Genomic DNA, 17,802 nt, shown 5'->3' on the forward strand with positions numbered 1-17,802 from the left:
ACATACATATGGTAAAGATGTGATCCTTCTAAGTCATTTAGGGCTTTCTAGGTCAGAAGGCAGCACTTTAGCTTATCATCCATACAAGCTAAGGCATCATTTACATAGGACAAAATACAGAGTTTCTCTAACATAAATCATAGCTGGTCTGATTTTCTAACAGGCCTCTCTTCATGTTGCATTACGGGTTTCAAGACAGATGCTGGGAATCAAATTACATTTATAGTGTATTAAAAGGCTGGAATTCTTCTAGTACTTATAAAGCATGCTGAGCTTCCACAGTTGGACAGCTATATTTAAATTACAGTGCCATAGTTGCTGTAGTTTTGCATTTACTGTACATGCTTTTGAACTGCTAGGTTGGCAGGAGCTGGGACAAGTGATGGGAACTCACTCCGTTGTGTGGATTCGATCTTACGACTGCTGGCCTTCTGACCTTGCAGCACAGAGGCTTCTGCGGTTTAACTCGCAGCGCCGCCACATCCCCCTAGGAATTAGAAGAGACCATGATTATAACTGAATTAGAATTAGCATTCCTGAATTAGAATTGCGACCAGAGTTCTTAGGTAGCAGTCATGCTTGGTGTTATTTGTGGGGCAGATCCTGCCAAAATATCTTCTTCAGTCCACTTTCTATCTGCCTGAATCCTGTATAGAAAACAGAGTGCATCTTTTGTCATAAGTCAGTGGGCAAACAATAGAAGCCACAGATAATTGTCTAATAATTTCAAATAGTCCTAACTGGTAGGGGATTGAATAATTATCTATATCGTATAAGAAAAAACAAGAGAGCAGAGTCATCAGTTGTTCTGATAGATTCCCATGACAGAGGAAGGACATTGCTTATCTCACAGAGTCAGCTGCTAGGACTAGCCATCTGTGAAGAAAAGCTTGATTCAATTAACAGGTTTCCTTTTCTTGACCTGTGTGTCTAAATATTCACAAGTCACAGTTTTGATTTTAAAAAGCAATTAAATATGATCCCTGAAAATACATAATATATTTATTATATTAATGTATTCTAAGAATTGTGTGCATTTCATACTGACTTGTAATTTGAAATAATTTTGATTCATATAATTAAATAGCTTTTTCTTTCAACTACTTATATTAGTTTCTTTTTTCACCTTGATGCATGTTCATATTATACACAGAGCTTAATAGTATCTCTTGGGTAGTGATAAATATGCACATAATAAATCCATACACACTTTCTTACAAACAAAATAAGGCAGATAATTTTTGTATTCAGTTTGGTAAAAGAACTCCAAATATGCTGCTCTCAAACCGTGAGAAATGACATACAGTAATTACACTGACAGCCCCACATTTGACTTCCTTAAAGCCATTAATAGTAGTAACAGCAGCTAGCGATTATTATTATTGATCTTAAGGAAATTAGAAATAATTCAGTAACAATCTCTATGTCCCAAAAAAGCTATAAATTTGTAAGAATTGGCTCACTTTTCTCCTGCTACAGCTACATGCAATCTTCAAGCAGAGTGATTAGTAGAAAAAAATGAACATAACAAAAGAAAGATCATGACCCTTTTCCAGGTCTTTTCAAAGGAACTACTGAATAGTATTTGCATGTTACAGAAAAGAGGGCAGTAAAATGCATTTATTTATTCTAGATATATGTATCCTTACTTGTATCTGTGTTGTTGTTGTTGTTGTTGTTTAGTCGTTAAGTCATGTCCAACTCTTCGTGACCCCATGGACCAGAGCACGCCAGGCCCTCCTGTCTTCCACTCCCTTCCGTGACACTATCCAACCATCCCGTCCTCTGCCGTCCCCTTCTCCTCTTGCCTTCACACTTTCCCAACATCAGGGTCTTTTCCAGGAACTCTTCTCTTCTCATGAAATGGCCAAAGTATTGGAGCTTCAGCTTCAGGATCTGTCCTTCCAGTGAGCACTCAGGGTTGATTTCCTTCAAAATGGATAGGTTTGTTCTCCTTGCAGTCCAGGAGACTCTGAAGAGCCTCCTCCTCCAGCACCACAATTCAAAAGCATCAATTCTTCGGTAGTCATCCTTCTTTATGTTCCAGCTCTCACTTCCAAACGTCGCTACTGGAAAAACCATAACTTGTATTTCTTACATATTTTTATTGCAAGATAGAGGAATGTTTCAGCTTTACATTTCTGTTAGATAGGTTAGGCTAGGCTGTGAGATGGTGGTTAGGCTGAGGGCATGGAGGGGGGGGGGGCTCCATGACAAGACCGGTATTATCCACAAATAAAAGATGCATATAGTCATTTGCCATGTGGTAATTTATTATAGTAAAATGAATAAATATGTCATTTCAGGGAAAGCACTTCTTCACAAACCAACTTTGTACAAGGAAGTGGAGGGAGGTTGTTAAACTGTTCCTAAGAGTGTATTTTGTGTGTGAGTGTGTGTGTGTGTGTGTCTCAGATTATCTTGTCTGAAAATAAGTATAACTGACTCTAAGCTTTCTTGCCAGTCTGCAGTACCAAATATACAGTAATAATAACTCCATTAAGAAAATTTAGCAAGCATTCTACGTTAACAGAAGAACAATTTATTGGTTCATTATGGTGATGTGAAATTAACAGAGATGGGCACAAACCTCAGTTTGAAGATTTGTGCCAGTTCATACCTGTGGTGCTGCGTATTTCCTTCCCCTCCCTCCCTGGCTGGATTCCCCCACTCACCTGCTGACGTGTGCTCCTCTCCAACTCCTCTTTGGCTGTTCAGCCAGTCCCCGGCAGGAGCATGGGTTTCCCTGTCCTGCCTCCATGGCTGATTGCCTGCTCAGAGAAAGAGATGGAACAGGCAATCCTGTGCTCCTGCCGGGGACTGGCTGAACAGCCACATAGGAGGAAGAGAGAAGCACATGCCAACTGGTGAGTGGGGAATTGGCCAGGGAGGTGGGGGAAGGGAATGTGTGTCACATGAGTGGCAATAATTGTTAATCTAGAAATTAACAATTAAAATATTATTATGACTGTATCAGAATAAATGAAGTGTTGTACATAAAACAAATTTAAAACATCCCCTGAAAATAAGCCATAATGTTTTTTTGGAGCAAAAATTAATATAAGACCCTGTCTTTATTTTTGGGGAAACACAATACAGTATGTACACTCTTTCATTTAACTAGATGATAGCTGTTTAACTGAAAGAACTTCAAAGGACATCCTGTTCACCACCTTTGCAAACTCTTCAACCTGAAAATTATAATGTACTGTACAGATAATGCTATACAGTACATGAAACTATCCTGCTACCCTTTCCAGCCTTTGAAACTTGCAAAACAATTCAGTAGGCTGCCCGCATGCATTATTGCAGACATTCTATATTTATCTTGAATAAACTCATTCTTTAGCCCTATTTAGCCAGTCATACCCATGCAGAACAATCTATCTTAGAAGTACTGTATCTAGTTTCATACACTTTTGTCAGGTGTTTGAAATTTCAGAACACTGTTCAAATTGTACAATCGTAATGGCTAGATAGAATTTTCCCTTATATGGAAAGAAATGTTTCTCATCTAACCAACAGAGCAGAAGCAAGCCTTTAATTTCAATAGAACAATCCCTAGCACTGCACTCCTAAGCATACTTACAAGGAAATAACGGTCCCTGAATTAATTGGGACTTACATATGTGAAAATATTAATGTGAGACTCAGCTTTAAAACTGAAGCTTGAAGGAACTGAATTGTCTGAACAAATTCTTATTTTTCTATACTGCAATTATATGCAATTAATTGTTAGCCACAGGTATTTATTATTATTATTATTATTATTATTATTATTATTATTATTATTATTATTATTATTATTATTATTATTATTATTGTTGTTGTTGTTGTTGTTGTTGTTGTTGTTGTTGTTGTTGTTGTTGTTCATGGTCTCTGTGAATGCACACTATAGGGTTAAGTCTGTGCTTGCGCAGAGGTTTTCGGAATATTCTTGAGCTTTATCACGCTTTTGCCAGGACCGCCCCCCCAGTACATGTGGTCCACTCATCCTGGTGATTGCCTCAGTTCTTTTTTGCTACCGCTGCGGTTTCATCTCTCGACGAGCTCTCCGTTCACTATTTTCTTCTATTACAAATCTTTAAGGAATAAACAGATGGAATCAGTGAGAGACTTTTTGCTCTATATTACCTCATCCTACCGCTCCCTTCCCTTCCTGCCATTTTATCGCCCCTACAGGGCCAAGAACAGAGCATCATATGAATGAGATGGGGGGGGGGGAGAATATCATTTATCTAAAATGCTGGTTGTTGTGGAGCCAAAATGACACTATCCACACATAACAGGGAAGTAAGCAGGCATGGGGGAACCATGGGGCTTGCAAAGGTAGACAGATGTTTTGTGGGGAATGTCACAATGTGGAACAGACCTAAAACAATTAGAACTGAGTATGCCATAGGGCAGTGACGCCAAACCTTTTTGGGCCCGAGTGCCCAAACTGAAAGGGGGGAAAAATAGTGGATGGCGGAACTGGAAGGGGCAGCAGAAGGGGGAATCCCTTCTCCGGAACTGCCACCAGTGCCAGCTGCTCCGGATCCTGGTCTGCCATCTGTTGAAGTGCCGGCACCGCGGCTGCAGCCGCCTCCTCAGGTTTGGCTGAGGGGGGAGATGAGCGATCTGGCGACTTATGGCTCGCATGCCCGCAGAGAGGGCTCTGTATGCCAGTTGTGGCATGTGTGCTCTAGGTTTGCCATCACTGCCATAGGGTGCACATATATTGTTGCTAGGGATGGAAAGCCAAGAAGGAATGGAATCAAATGGAATATCCTGGAACAGAGTAGTATCTCAGCCAATCTGATATGAATAACAGGATGCCACACTGCAACAATATGTTGTCAGTCTCAATGTTATATGCTAGAAAGTGAACTTCCCTGTCATCCCTTCTTATACAGTACAGTGGTACCTCACAAGACGACGACCCCGCAAAATGACAAATCCGCATAACGATTGCTTTTTGCAATCGCTATAGTGATTCGCAAAACAGTCATTCCTATGGGGGATTTTCGCTGGACATCAATTAGGTCCATGCTTCGCAAACTATTTGTTCGCAAGACGACAAATTTTTTAACTTCGCAAAATGGCTGCCCTGTGTTTTCCGGACCCATGCTTCGCAGGGCAGCCATTTTTACAGCTGATAGGCACTCGCAAAATGGCTTCCCTATGGGCGATCTTCACTGGACGAGGAGGTATTTTCCCCATTGGAACGCATTAAACCGGGTTTCAATGCATTCCAATGGGTAGAGGGTTTTTGCATGACAACGGTTTCGCTAAACAGCGATTTCAATGGGACAGATTATCGTCGTCATGTGGGGCACCGCTGTATAGGCTTCTTTCTCCCCCAAAGGACCTTTTTCTCATATACACACATACACAATAGTTTTAATATCCTGCTCAGAAAGGTCATGGAAGAAATTATTTGACAAGGATTACAACACATATAAGGCAACCTGTGACAACCCCCCCCCAAAAAAAAACATTTTGTGAGCCACTTGGTTGGAAAACACTGCTCTATGTTGTAATACTTGGCAGAGAGCTAGAGCAAAATGTCATCTACAGGTCCACTTCTTCCCTTGTATTTTGCTAATGGCTTTAATGAATGCAAGGACAAATAATACATTAAAGTGATGTAATTTCAAGCATTTTAGCATGATACTAACTTTTACAAACCCCAGACAGCACTGTGATCACATAACAGCTAGTTTTGTTCTCCTTCCTCCTCACTCTGATAACCTGCAATTAGGTCTTCAGAGTAAGAATCTCTTGAACACCTATCTACTCTCAAAGTTTGCAACTCTAATTGTCAGGACAGTAGCGATGTATGGAAGTGACAGCTGGAACATAAAGAAGGATAACCACCGAAGAATTGATGCTTTTGAATTCTGGTGTTGGAGGAGGCTCTTCAGAGTCCCCTGGACTGCAAGGAGAACAAACCTATCCATTTTGAAGGAAATCAACCCTGAGTGCTCACTGGAAGGACAGATCCTGAAGTCGAGGCTCCAATACTTTGGCTATCTCATGAGAAGAGAAGACTCCCTGGAAAAGACCCTGATGTTGGGAAAGTGTGATGACAAGAGGAGAAGGGGACGACAGAGGATGGGATGGTTGGACAGTGTCACTGAAGCTACCAACATGAATTTGACCAAAAACTGGGAGGCAGTGGAAAACAGGAGGGCCTGGGGTGCTCTGGTCCATGGGGTCACAAAGAGTTGGACATGACTTAACGACTAAACAACAACAAATGAGAAATTTCCAAAATGTCCTGCCATCAACAGCCTTGCTGAGTTCTTTAAACTCAAGCCTATGGCTTCCTTAAGAGGGTCAATCCATCTTGTATTTTATCTTCCTTTTCCTGCTACTTTCAGCCTTTCCCGGCACTATTATCATTTCCAGAGGATTTTGCCTTCTTATGATGCGCCCAAAGTATGAAAGGCTCAGTTTCATCATTTTTCGCTCCAGAGATAGTTCACCCTTGACTTGATGTAGGAACCATTTGTTTGTCTTTCTGTCAGTCTAAGGCAGCAGTCCCCAATTGTTTTGGGACTGTGGACCGGCTGGGGGGGGGGAGCGAGCTTCATGCATGGGGGGGCACTCATGATCCACACAGTCAAAAGCTATGCAGTAGTCTATAAAGCATAGAGTGATCTTCTGAAATTCTTTGGTGCTCTCCAGTAGCCAGTGGATAATTGTAATATGATCTTGAGTGCTTCTTCCTTTTTGGAATCCAGCTTAAACATCAGGTATTTTTATTCTTCCTTAACTACAGGAATTGGTTTTGTTTGCATTTTTCCCTAATGATATATCTGGTTTCATTTCCCATTTTGGATGCTGTGAAGGAGAGATAGATCAAAAAGAGAAGGAACAGAGTGAGCCATCCCCTCGAATAGAGATGTCGGAATGAGAGAGAGAGAGAGAGAAAAGAAAGGAAAATAATGGAGAATGAGGAATTGACCGTAGAAGAAGGGGAAGGAAATGAATCAAAGGGAAGAGAAGATTGAGATCTGTTTGGTGGAGGAGGGAGAAGGAAAAAAGAGAGGAGGAGTTAATCCTGCCAGTGTGGGAAGATATAAAAGATCAAAGTGGGAGGAGAGTTTCTAGAGTACCAAGGAGAGAGAAAGTAATAGAGGAGGAGGAGGATAGAGAGAGAAAAAAAGAATCAATACAGATATGAAAAATTAGAAGATTTCCCTAACTTGAAAGTAGGGGGTTTAATGCCTGTCCCTGACCTGGCAAAGGAAAAGAGAACATTGACGGAGGCACTAGAATGGACGATTGTGGTCTTTCCATGGGGACAAGGTCACTGGAGGAAGGTGATCCAACCAGATCAATCCTTCAACCAACCACCACCAGAGGGAGATTGGGCCAGACATCCTTGCTGTGGAACAATATGCGCAGTGCAGAGTACTCCATTGAGGAACCCTACAGACCGGGAACAGACCAGCCCCTCAATGAACCTACACAGTTTACAGACAAAGTTTTCATCTTAGCACTATGGACAGTTACCTAATCTTAGTTGTTTCGATCCTACAGAAGTTGTCGTAGAATCACCGAATGTTAAATCAAATAAATCTGTTGATATTTCAAAAGAGACTCAGTTGTCATTTCCTGCCAAAAGGGAGGAATTGCTTCAAATTTCTAACAAGCTCAATCACAGATGCATATTGTAATACTGTATGGTGAAGGGGTTTGAATGCTAGTGAAGCTGAGAGCAATGCTGTTAAGGCCAGACTCCATTACAAGCCTGGATTTCTAGCAAGGTCACCCAAGGTGGAATGGTCACAGCTGAGACACCACAGTCTTCAGGGATAACTGCTGCATCAGCAGAAGAGAATTGACCATTCTAATGGTGATGGGGTAGCAGCTACTGGCAGCAATGGCAGCTGAAGTGACACTGGCGGAGAGGGCAATGTTTGTGACACTCAAGCTGACTTTCATCATTACTGTGCAGAACATGGCACTGGCAAACCACTGCTGAACTTTTGTTATCTTGAAAACCTTATGATGAGACAGTCCACAATGAAACAAGGGATAGTGCTGGAAGGTGAGCCTCTCAGGTCGGAAAGTAATCAGTCAGCTATTTGGGGAAGAACAGAGGACAAATATGAATAGTGCTGTTGCTAATGACACAACTGGATTAAAGCCAAAAGGATGTCTAGTGGCTAGTGTGCACAGAAGTGAAAGGAAAGTCCAATGCTGCACAACACATACAACATGGAATGTCCCATGAGTTTTTCTTCTTTTCCCTAGAACAGGGGTCAGGGAACCTTTTTACCTTTTACCCCCTAAAAAATGTATATATGCCAACACTACCCCCTTGATTTAAAAGGAAGGATCTTGGTCACGCGCAGCCGGTTGAGCGCTGCCACTGAAGCCTTGCTGCCCATGCCCAGGCCGGCCGCCGTCGCCTCCACCACCGCCTGGCGGGGCCACCCTCAGTCCTTGGCCCTGTGAGGGCAGCTCCCTTTCTCCGCCAGTGGGTGGTTCCTGGACGGCCGTCAAGAACAGCAGGTGGCTTGCCCACCAGGGGTGCCCGCCACCACCACCTGCTCCGGCACCGGCGGCTGCTCAGCAGGGTGGCTGTGTTGGGCCTCGGTGTCAGGGCTCCCATGGACCTCGCCATCGAAGCGCTGTGACAGCTGCCACACGGAGGGCAAGAGGCTTTGCCAGGCCTGGCCAGCCGGTGTGGAGGCACCGCCAAAGAGAGCTGGGTCAGTGCCGCTGCTGCCTGACAGGCTCCTCCAGGACCAGGGACAGGGCATGGGGCAGTGGTGGTGGCCCAGCACTGGGAGGCAGAGCTGGGCCTGGGCCACCGTCATGGCCGCGCCTTCCCACTTCCGCCGGGATCCACCTCTACAGGCACTGGAAGGAGAGGCTCCTCCTGGCTGGGGAGCCCTGGCCACTCGCCCTGGCCTCACCCTCTGCCCTGGCCAACCCCGCCGCCTCAGCTGCCGTACAGTGCCGGCCAGGGCCTGTCGTCGGCCGCCATCCACCATGGCTCGGTTGCAGCTGGGCCGGAGAAGGGGGTGGGAAGGGGGCGATCGGGCAACTGGAACCCCCCATCCGGGCAGAGGAGGAGGAGGGGAGGGGGTTAGGGTCGTGTTCTCATTACTCCCAGGATTTTCATTTTTATCCCATTTGGGGTAATTTACCCCTGACTACTGCCCTAGAAGTAAGAATCAAGACAAAATGGAAACCATAAAGCAAGAAATGGAATGTATAAACACTGCAGTACCTGGTGTCAGTAAACTAAAGTGGACTTGAATGGGATATTTTCAGCAAGACATCTGTAAAGTGTTCTATTTTGTAAATGGAAAACACGGAAGAAATTGTTTGGTTGTAATACTGAGGCAAGATAGTAATTTCACAGATTCAGTTTCTGTGGATTGAAATAATTCTGTAAGTATCCTAGTTAAGTCTGATGATTTATGTCTTCCCAGTTCTTTTAGAGCAGCCTTTACTTAACTTTCTAGAATTGCAGGTTCTTCATTATAAGATTCCTCTTCAAAGGAGTCTGTCATCCTTTTATCTGTTCTGTAAAGGTCTTAACAGCCAGTTAGGGGCTATAATGCAAGGTCTGCCTGAATAATATCCATCAGACTCCTGGGGAAGCTTATCAAGATAGTCTGTGCTCCAGTTACAGATACTGAAGGTGGTGAAATGGGAAGCTTTTATGCAAGCATCTAGAAGGAAAATTGATCACACTCCAAAACAAGACACCCTTATAGACTGGAATGCAAAAATAGGAAACCAAGCAGAACCAAATATGGTTGGAAAGTTTGATCTAGAGAACGGAAACTAAGCAGGAGAACAACTCATAAGAGTTCTGTGAAGCCAACAATCTGTTTACGGTGGTGCCTCGCGCAACGGTCGCTCCATAGAGCGACAAATCCGCGCAACGGCACCTAGATAGGGGGAAATCACAGAGCAAACCGCTTACCGACCTTCGCCTTGAGACCCGCCGATCAGCTGTTCGTAGGGTCCAAAATGGCCGCCGCGCGCCCCAAAATGGCCACGCGCAGCGTTTTCGCACCCCCGTTCAGCGAGGGGAGGGCGCGAAAATGGCTGCCGGCCATCCAGGAACATCGCACAACGGTGAGTATTCGGCCGAATTGGAACGCATTAAACGCTGTTTAATGCGTTCCAATGGCTTTTTACTTTCCGTTCAGCGATGTTTCACACAGCAAGGGTTAATCCGGAATGGATTAACCTCGCTGTGCAAAGCACCACTGTATTTGAAATATATGCTTTAAGCAACTGCATACATGGCCATTACCATGTATTATGCATACATGGTCAATACAAGAATCAAGTAGACTATGTAACTGGAAGTAGGAGATGGAAAAGCTGTATTCTCTCTGCTTAAACAAGACCAGGAGCAGACTGTGGTATTGATAATAAACTGTTAATATCCAAAATTAGAATAAAGCTCGTAAAGATCATTTAAAGAATCATGGCACCAAAATATAATTTAAACCACTGACTGAACCAGAAGAACTATATTTTGTATTTTAGGGTTAGTATATAAATATATACTGCAATGAAATCACGCCTGGTGAGCAATTTGATTTTTTGCTTATTTATTTGGTAGCCTCATTGAGGTGTGTGTAACACTTCCTAGTATGGGACATTCATTTAACAATTTTCATAGCATCTCCATCCCTTTCATATACAGTCATTATAATATCCATACCTTTCCTACTAGTTACTTGTTTACGAAGCTGCAGATACAGTACAGTAGTATTCTTTTGCGCAATTTAATACTTCCAGGGTTTTACATCTGTTGTTGTCTCAGAAAACGGGAATTCGATATAAAAAGTTATAGTATTTACATTTAGGGCTTTCCTGAAGACCTGTATCGTTCTGAAAGGAAGGAGCAATTCTTTACAAAGGAAGATATCTTCCAAGTTCTTGCCTCCCTCGCCTGAAGGGTTTTTTTTACATCACAAAACTTCGCATATCATTCTATACGGATAATAGGCCGGCCAGTTTTCTGGCGAAAAGAGCAAAGGCGCCCTGGGAAAGGCTGAGGTGGCGTAGCGCCATAGCAACGAAACCGAGGAGGGGCCGCCTCCGCCACGCGCACCTGCCCAGGGAGGGGGTTAAAGTCCACCGGAGGACCAAGTTCGCAGTCCAAAGGGGGGGGGGGAGGAGAGGGCAAGGCGGCTGCTCGATCTCTCTCGCTCTCGTGCAGGTGGCCCAGAGAAGGCCGCCCCAGGAAAGCTGCCCAGTAAACGGCCGCTCGGGGGAGGAGCAGGCGGGGCCGGAGGCGGCGCTCGTTCGCTCGCTTTCCGAGACAGGGCGGGCCCGCTCGGTGTAAACTTGGCCAGCGCCAGGGCCAAAGCGGCTGTAAGTTGCAGCGGCAACCGGACTTTCCTCTCTGCCGTCGCGCCCCGGCCTGGCGGCGGGACCTCATGCGGCGGCAGCTGCGGCGGGGGGAACGCCTCCGGGCCCCGGCGGGAACGGCGACCACGGGCGGCGCCCAGGACTTGGTCTAGCAGCATGAGCAGCGGTTACAGCAGTTGGGAAGAGTCGGAGTCCGAGGAGTTCTTCTTCACCGCCCGTACCTCCTTCTTCAGGAATCCCCCCGGCAAAGCCAAGCCAAGCCTTCAAGTAAGTGCAGCCGTCCGGCCAGCTCTCTTCTTTTGGGCGGCAGCGTGGGGGCTGCTCCGGGCGGGAATCCTCGGGCTCATCCCACGCCAAGCCGCCGGCCCTGGCCTGACCCCACGATAGGCCGCGCCTTCCTCGGCTGTCCCCACGTGTTTTCCTAGCCCCCCCCCCCCCCCGTTTTGCTCTGGTGGCCAAGTCTCCCCGTGCTTTTCGCCTCATCCCGCAGAGGCGAGGTTTCTTTCGAGGCTTTCTCGCCTGGTGTTTCTGCTGCCCTGCGGCTTCCCCTAAGCCCCTTTTGTAATCTTCAGAATGTAAATCGATTGATTCTTGATTATTGCAGGAAGCGAGGCTTAGCAAGCCAGACCGCCCGGCAGTGTTTTCCGCTGGCGAAATTGCACGTGTGAGTTCTTAGCCGTTAGAATGGGTCGAAGTTTCTTCGGGTTTTTTGAGGTTGTGGCGAGTGCAGTTCCAGTGGTTTCTCGCCCTCCTGTCTCTTCCCAAGTCCGTGTGAGCGAAGGAAAAAAAAAGATTTCTATGTTGCGACAAAAGACGGTTTCCTAAATTTGGTTGCTCGTGTATTACTTCTGAAACCGCGTGGTGTTGCAGCCATGACTCTCAGGCATAACCAGTTTCAGGATTTCTGGGAAAGAGGAACTGATCAGTTGCCCACACTGCCCTGTCCTGGTGTTTCAACTCTCACCACGAACATGCTGCCTCTTTCTCCAGTTACTCATTTCTGCAGTTTGAATTGGTGAATAACCCACACCTGTTAGTTAGAAAGCTTAAATCTTTATTAAAAATACAAGGTCTTGTGGCACTTTGAAGATGAAATATGCCAAATAAAATTTGGCATACACTTTCATAGATTCCAGTCTGCTATTTCAGATACAGTATATTTGTATCATGCAGACATCATATTGTCAGTAGAATCTGTCAGTCTTGAATGTGCCACGACTTAATCTAGTTTTTGTTGCAGTAGATTAAGACAGACCTCCCAGTGGATTTTTTTAAATTTATTGTTGTATTTTGCTTTCTCTTAGTAACAATGTGAGGACTTGAGAAAGGTACTTCTGTGCTCTCTGTGATGGTGCCTAGAATAGCCTGCTGGTTTAGCCGACTGATATAGAGGTTGTGTTTAAAATGTTTGGATGCCATGTGTGTATAACTGTTTGTAAAAGAAGGTAAAATAGAAGAATCTTCATTTTTAATATGGTTTGTGCAGAGAATGCAGAGATTGGTGGCCAGAGTCAGGGCGTATCCAAGACATTTTGCTGTCTGAGGGAGAGCCATAAATGTGAGGGCCACACTCGAGTAAAGGTGCATGTTGCTCAAAGCCAAGTTACTTAGGGCACATGAAGTAGAAAAATCTCACAAAAGCATCTCTTTCCTGGCAATACAAATATGACTATAACAAAGTAAATGACCAGTTTGTCTTTTTGTGACACTCAAAATCTACTGTCTGAGGGAACTGTCTTGCTCTACCTAGTGACAGGGCCCATTTTGGCATAGGTAGACAGGCTGAGATGGAGTCACTTCATGCTGACGGGCTGCAACATGTTAGTCTCATTAAACAGATGTGATGGCAGCTGTGTGGATCATTTGCATGGGTGTGTGTTTCAGTGTTATCTTTAAATAGGGCTTTCAAGAAACTCTTAAATTGCCTTCTTGGTGTCATGTGCATTCAACTTACATTTTCTGCATGGCAGGTTTAGGGTATTTACATTGCTTTACAATGATGGGAAAAAATGAGGATCAAGGTACAGTAACAGGAATGATCTGTAGGCAAAATCGGAGGGTAAGGCTATTCTGTGGAGAAGGCTTGTAGTTACTCCAAAGTGCTTCTCAGCGTTCTAGGAGTTGTAGCAGTTGCTAGGAGATAACTGGAGGCAACAAATTGCAGAATTCCTCACGATCTCAACAGGCCAATGTTTGGACTGAGCTTGTTGGCACTGATGTTGAAATACAGTTGGTGATTTAAATGGGCAGGAATAGATAAGGAGTTTGAACAACACATTTTATTACTGTTGAGCCTGGCATCAGAGCACATAAGATTTTATAGATATAATGGAGACTGATTCCTCCCCCAAGGAGCTTGCACTCTGAATTGAGGGAGGGGTGAAAGACAACAGAAGAGGAGAGGAGGAAGCAAAAATTAGAATGGAATGTAAAACAGGCATGAAATGAGAAGGTAGGGAAGGAAGGAGTGAAATTAATCAAACCTATACTTAGGTTTAAATTCATTTGCAGAATAAGACTAATGAAAAGTTAAGTCAGGGAGTAGAACTAGTTCTTAGTACAGTGGTGCCTTGCAAGACGAGCGCCCCGTTTGACGAAACCGCATTACGATGAACTTTTTGTGATCGCAAAAGCGATCGCTTTATGATGGTTTCAATGGGGGAATTTCGCTTAGCGATTATTCTTGCAAAACGACGGTTTTCAGCCAGCTGATCGGCGGTTTCAAAATGGCCGCCGGGTTAAAAAAAAGGCTCCCTGCTCTTTTCTGGGACGGATTCCTCGCTGCACAGGCAGCAAAAATGGCTGCGCTATGGAGGATCTTCGCTGGACGGTGAGTTTCAAGCCCATAGGAATGCATTAATCGGGTTTTAATGTGTTTCTATGGGCTTTTTAATTTCGCATTATGACATTTTCATTCTACAGCGATTTCGCTGGAACGAATTAACGGCGTAATGCGAGGCACCACTGTACTGTATTGTATAGTGTTAGACTGCAATTCCTATCTCTTACCACTGGCTATGCTAGCTAGGTCTGCTGAAAGGTACAGTGTGACAGTGCCTGAAGGGCCCATCATTGTTTAAGCCAGTGGTTTCACAGATGGAATGCACAAGGCTGTGGAACTGAAAGAAGAAAAAACAATGTCACTGTGCAGATGTGCTAAAAGGGCAGATGTGAGGCAGCGAGGAAGAATGGATATAGTTTTAAAAGGACGGGAGAAGTATGTATAGCTGAAGTTGGCAGAATTGGGGGAGCAAATGTTGGGGAGAAGAAGCTGAAGTAATGAGGACAGTGTACAGTATGTGGAAGGACAAACTGAATTGCTAATAACACAGAGTGACGAGAAAACAGTCTACGGCCATGTGTTTCTACTTCAGGGTCTTAATGTAATATGAGAGGAGCAGATGAGATGAGCTTTACAGTTAGTAATTTCATCAAAAGTTGCACAACAGTATTTTGGCCAACGAGTCTAAAATACTGAGCTATTCCACTAAATATGCCAGTGAAATACTGTACTGTACTACGTTTTGCTTCTGTTTATACTGGGGTTTTGGTTCTGTTTATACTGGGGTCCAATAATGGATTAATCATTTTTCAGTGCATTGTAGGTCAGTGGAGCCTTGGCTTACAGACTTTTCAACCTGCAGCCACCATTCCAATACAGATTAATTCTGTAAGTCCACTGTAGTTGTAGGTTGCCTGACATCCAAACCCGACAACAAATCCTTCTCAATCATGACTTGGTCCTGGTTTGGAGAGTTTGTATAAACCGCAAATTGTTGGCTATACGCTTTCCACAGGTTGAGAGAACAACAACAATGAGTCCTGTAACAATGAGATTAACTAATTTCTGTTATTGCTGCTCCAGAACAATGTGGCTACCACTTGGAAACTGGTACAAAGAGCTGAAGCGAAAGTGTGTGAAGGACCAATGCTTGTTCATCTAATGCCAAACTTTGTAGACCAACCAAAAGTGTGTCATTTTTTCCTGCTTGTTAACATGTGAAAACAGTTTGAGTCAATCATCTCTAAACATTTCCCTCTTCGGATTCAGAAGAAACAAATTCAGTTTGTGGATCATTATATGTATAATGTATTTTGAATACTGTGAATTATTTTTGCTCAGTTCAAGGTGCACAGGAAATAGGAATTTTTCTAGGGACCTACATTTTCTTATTAAGTAAGCATGTGTTGCTTACATAGACTGTACAGTATATCCATTTGCAGTAGAAGATGAGCACATGGTTGACATGGAGGTCAGCAGCAGCAAATATGAATCATTCCACCTGTCTGCTAGCAGTTAGAGGGCCAAGCCCTCGTTACTCTTATGTAAATGGCAGTGCAAATTGTCAACAATTTCTGTTCTGCCTAGTTCCTGAGGCTTGTATTTATTTCTGTACAGGTACACATTTTTATTTCTTTGAAGTTAAAAAAGATAATGTAAGAATAAAGAACAGTTCTGCAAAATTGGTTATCCCCCCCCCCCCCGATATGATAAGATGATAAAGTTGTTTCCATTGTGTGGATGTAGACAGATGGTAGTGTGGCTGTGTTGTCAAGTTCAGTGCATTTGGTGTTTCTGTTTCCAGTATTTCACTTTGTACTTTTTTACATACTACATGGAAATAGAGTTACTGTACAGTACTTCTATAATATTGCAGAGCTGAAGAAACTCTATAGATTGTTGAGGCAAAATAAGGGCTTTTTCCGCCACATGTTTATCTGAGGTATACCAATACAGATCTAAATCATACTTTCATCCTTGCAATTTGGCAGTTTTTTTGGTTTGGAAATCTAGAATGAATCTGCATCCTACTGGCAACTGCTGATATGAGTGGAAATCTTGGTAAAACTGAGAAAAAGAGGCCATCTTTCTTAGACTACATTCAGGCAGTGACCTGAGACAGGAGTAGAGAACATGTGTTCGACCAGATGCTACTGGACTCAACTTTCATCAGCTTCAACAAGGAAGACCTCCATTTTAAAGAAGCACTGTAAAAAGGCAATTCCATTAGGCTTCCAATTGGTGGGATTCATGTTGGTTGGTTTAGGTATCTGGCTATGGAGCCGATAGTTGGGGGTTCAATTCCCTACTATGCCTCCTGCAAGTAGAGCCAGTCTATGTGGCCTTGGGCAAGCTGTGCCGTCCCTGAGTGCCCCAAGAAGAAGGGAACGGTAAACCACCTTCAAGTATTTTCTACTGGGAAAACCCAGAATTGACTTGACGGCACACAGTGATACTGGCTGGAGGTCTCATTAAACACAAATACTTGTTTAAGGGGACTCCTAACCATTTAAAAAACCAATGGAACTGGAAATTTTTATTTAAATCCAATTTTTAATGTTTTTTTAAAAATCATTTTATCCACCCTGCAGTGATTTAAATCATGATTTAAATTAATTTGATGCTGCTCATAAGTATTGTTCATTTTCAGTGTGTGTTAAACTAGTGAAATCTTAAAATTGACCTCTAAAACATAATTTACAGATGGATTTTGGAGTCACTTCATTGAATTTGCACTGTTGAGGTAAGAACAAAATTAGTGATAGGCCTTGAAATCCTGTTTCTCAAGGTTCTGCATCTCTGTCATAAAGATTTGCTTGGACTTGGTACTTGCCATGAAAACAATCCCCTCCCTTGGCCTTGGGAAAACAAAGCATCAAGAAGTTTAGCCAGTTGCGTGATCTGATTAGCTGAATGTCTTTAATTCCTTTCCTATATATGAAACTCACATAGCCTGCAGGTATAAACTTCAAATACAAAAATAAACATATGCATTATTTCAGAACTCCTTGCTTAGTGAACTGCCATATATAGGCTTTTGTCCTAAAAATATTTCATTGCTATTTTGTGACTCATTTCAATTGGTAGAGTGCATGACTTAATAGTAATGGAGTAAAATCTTGCTTTGTAATTGAACAAAAATACTGTGAAGTATCACTGCTTCCATAGCCTAGTTTTATAAGTGAGTAGCAGCTGGGAGAAGTTTAGATTTAATCTAGTTGAAGAACCCATTTCAGCGGCTAGAGTCTTACTGATTTACTCTTGCATAAGACAAATGGTATTAAGTCTTGGTGGCTCATTAACAAGGTGCAGGTTGCATTCCTGGTTATACACATGCAGCTAGGAATGCAACCAGCATCTTGTTAATATTTAGGTTTTTGGTTAGAACTTGAATCTGTTATAAAAATATTGACTAGTATTATATAATTTTGATTGACTATGCCTGGTATTGTTTAATAATCTTAAAACTGTAGCGCTGGAAGGGACCCTATGGATCATCAAGTCCAGCCCCTGTTAAGGAGATACAATGGGGAAGGAACTCCCAATCTCTGTCTCTGGAGCCAGATACCTAAACCAGCAAGCTATTCAGCAGTCCTGTCCCCTGTGATGTAAAAGGATTAGAAATATGTTGGTCTGTTACATGAGGTGAGAACATGGGGAGAGAGACGAAAGGGGGG

At 43.5% G+C, this 17,802-nt stretch overlaps 1 protein-coding gene across 3 annotated transcripts in view; it reads left to right on the forward strand.

Annotated features, from left to right (window-relative positions):
* RASSF3 (Ras association domain family member 3) overlaps positions 1 to 17,802 on the forward strand; it is an 84,491-nt gene that overhangs the window by 34,856 nt on the left and 31,833 nt on the right. The window contains exon 1 of one of the 3 annotated variants that reach the window (XM_020786022.3): positions 11,145 to 11,610. The exons of the other annotated variants lie outside the window; for them this stretch is intronic. Within the exon in view, the coding sequence (XP_020641681.3) occupies positions 11,500 to 11,610 (111 nt within the window). The 5' untranslated portion in view covers positions 11,145 to 11,499. Of the gene's footprint in view, positions 1 to 11,144; positions 11,611 to 17,802 lie in introns of those variants that run through there. 3 annotated transcript variants of the gene reach the window in all.

The sequence above is a fragment of the Pogona vitticeps genome, chromosome 5 (assembly GCF_051106095.1).
Source record: "Pogona vitticeps strain Pit_001003342236 chromosome 5, PviZW2.1, whole genome shotgun sequence".
NCBI lineage: Eukaryota > Metazoa > Chordata > Lepidosauria > Squamata > Agamidae > Pogona > Pogona vitticeps.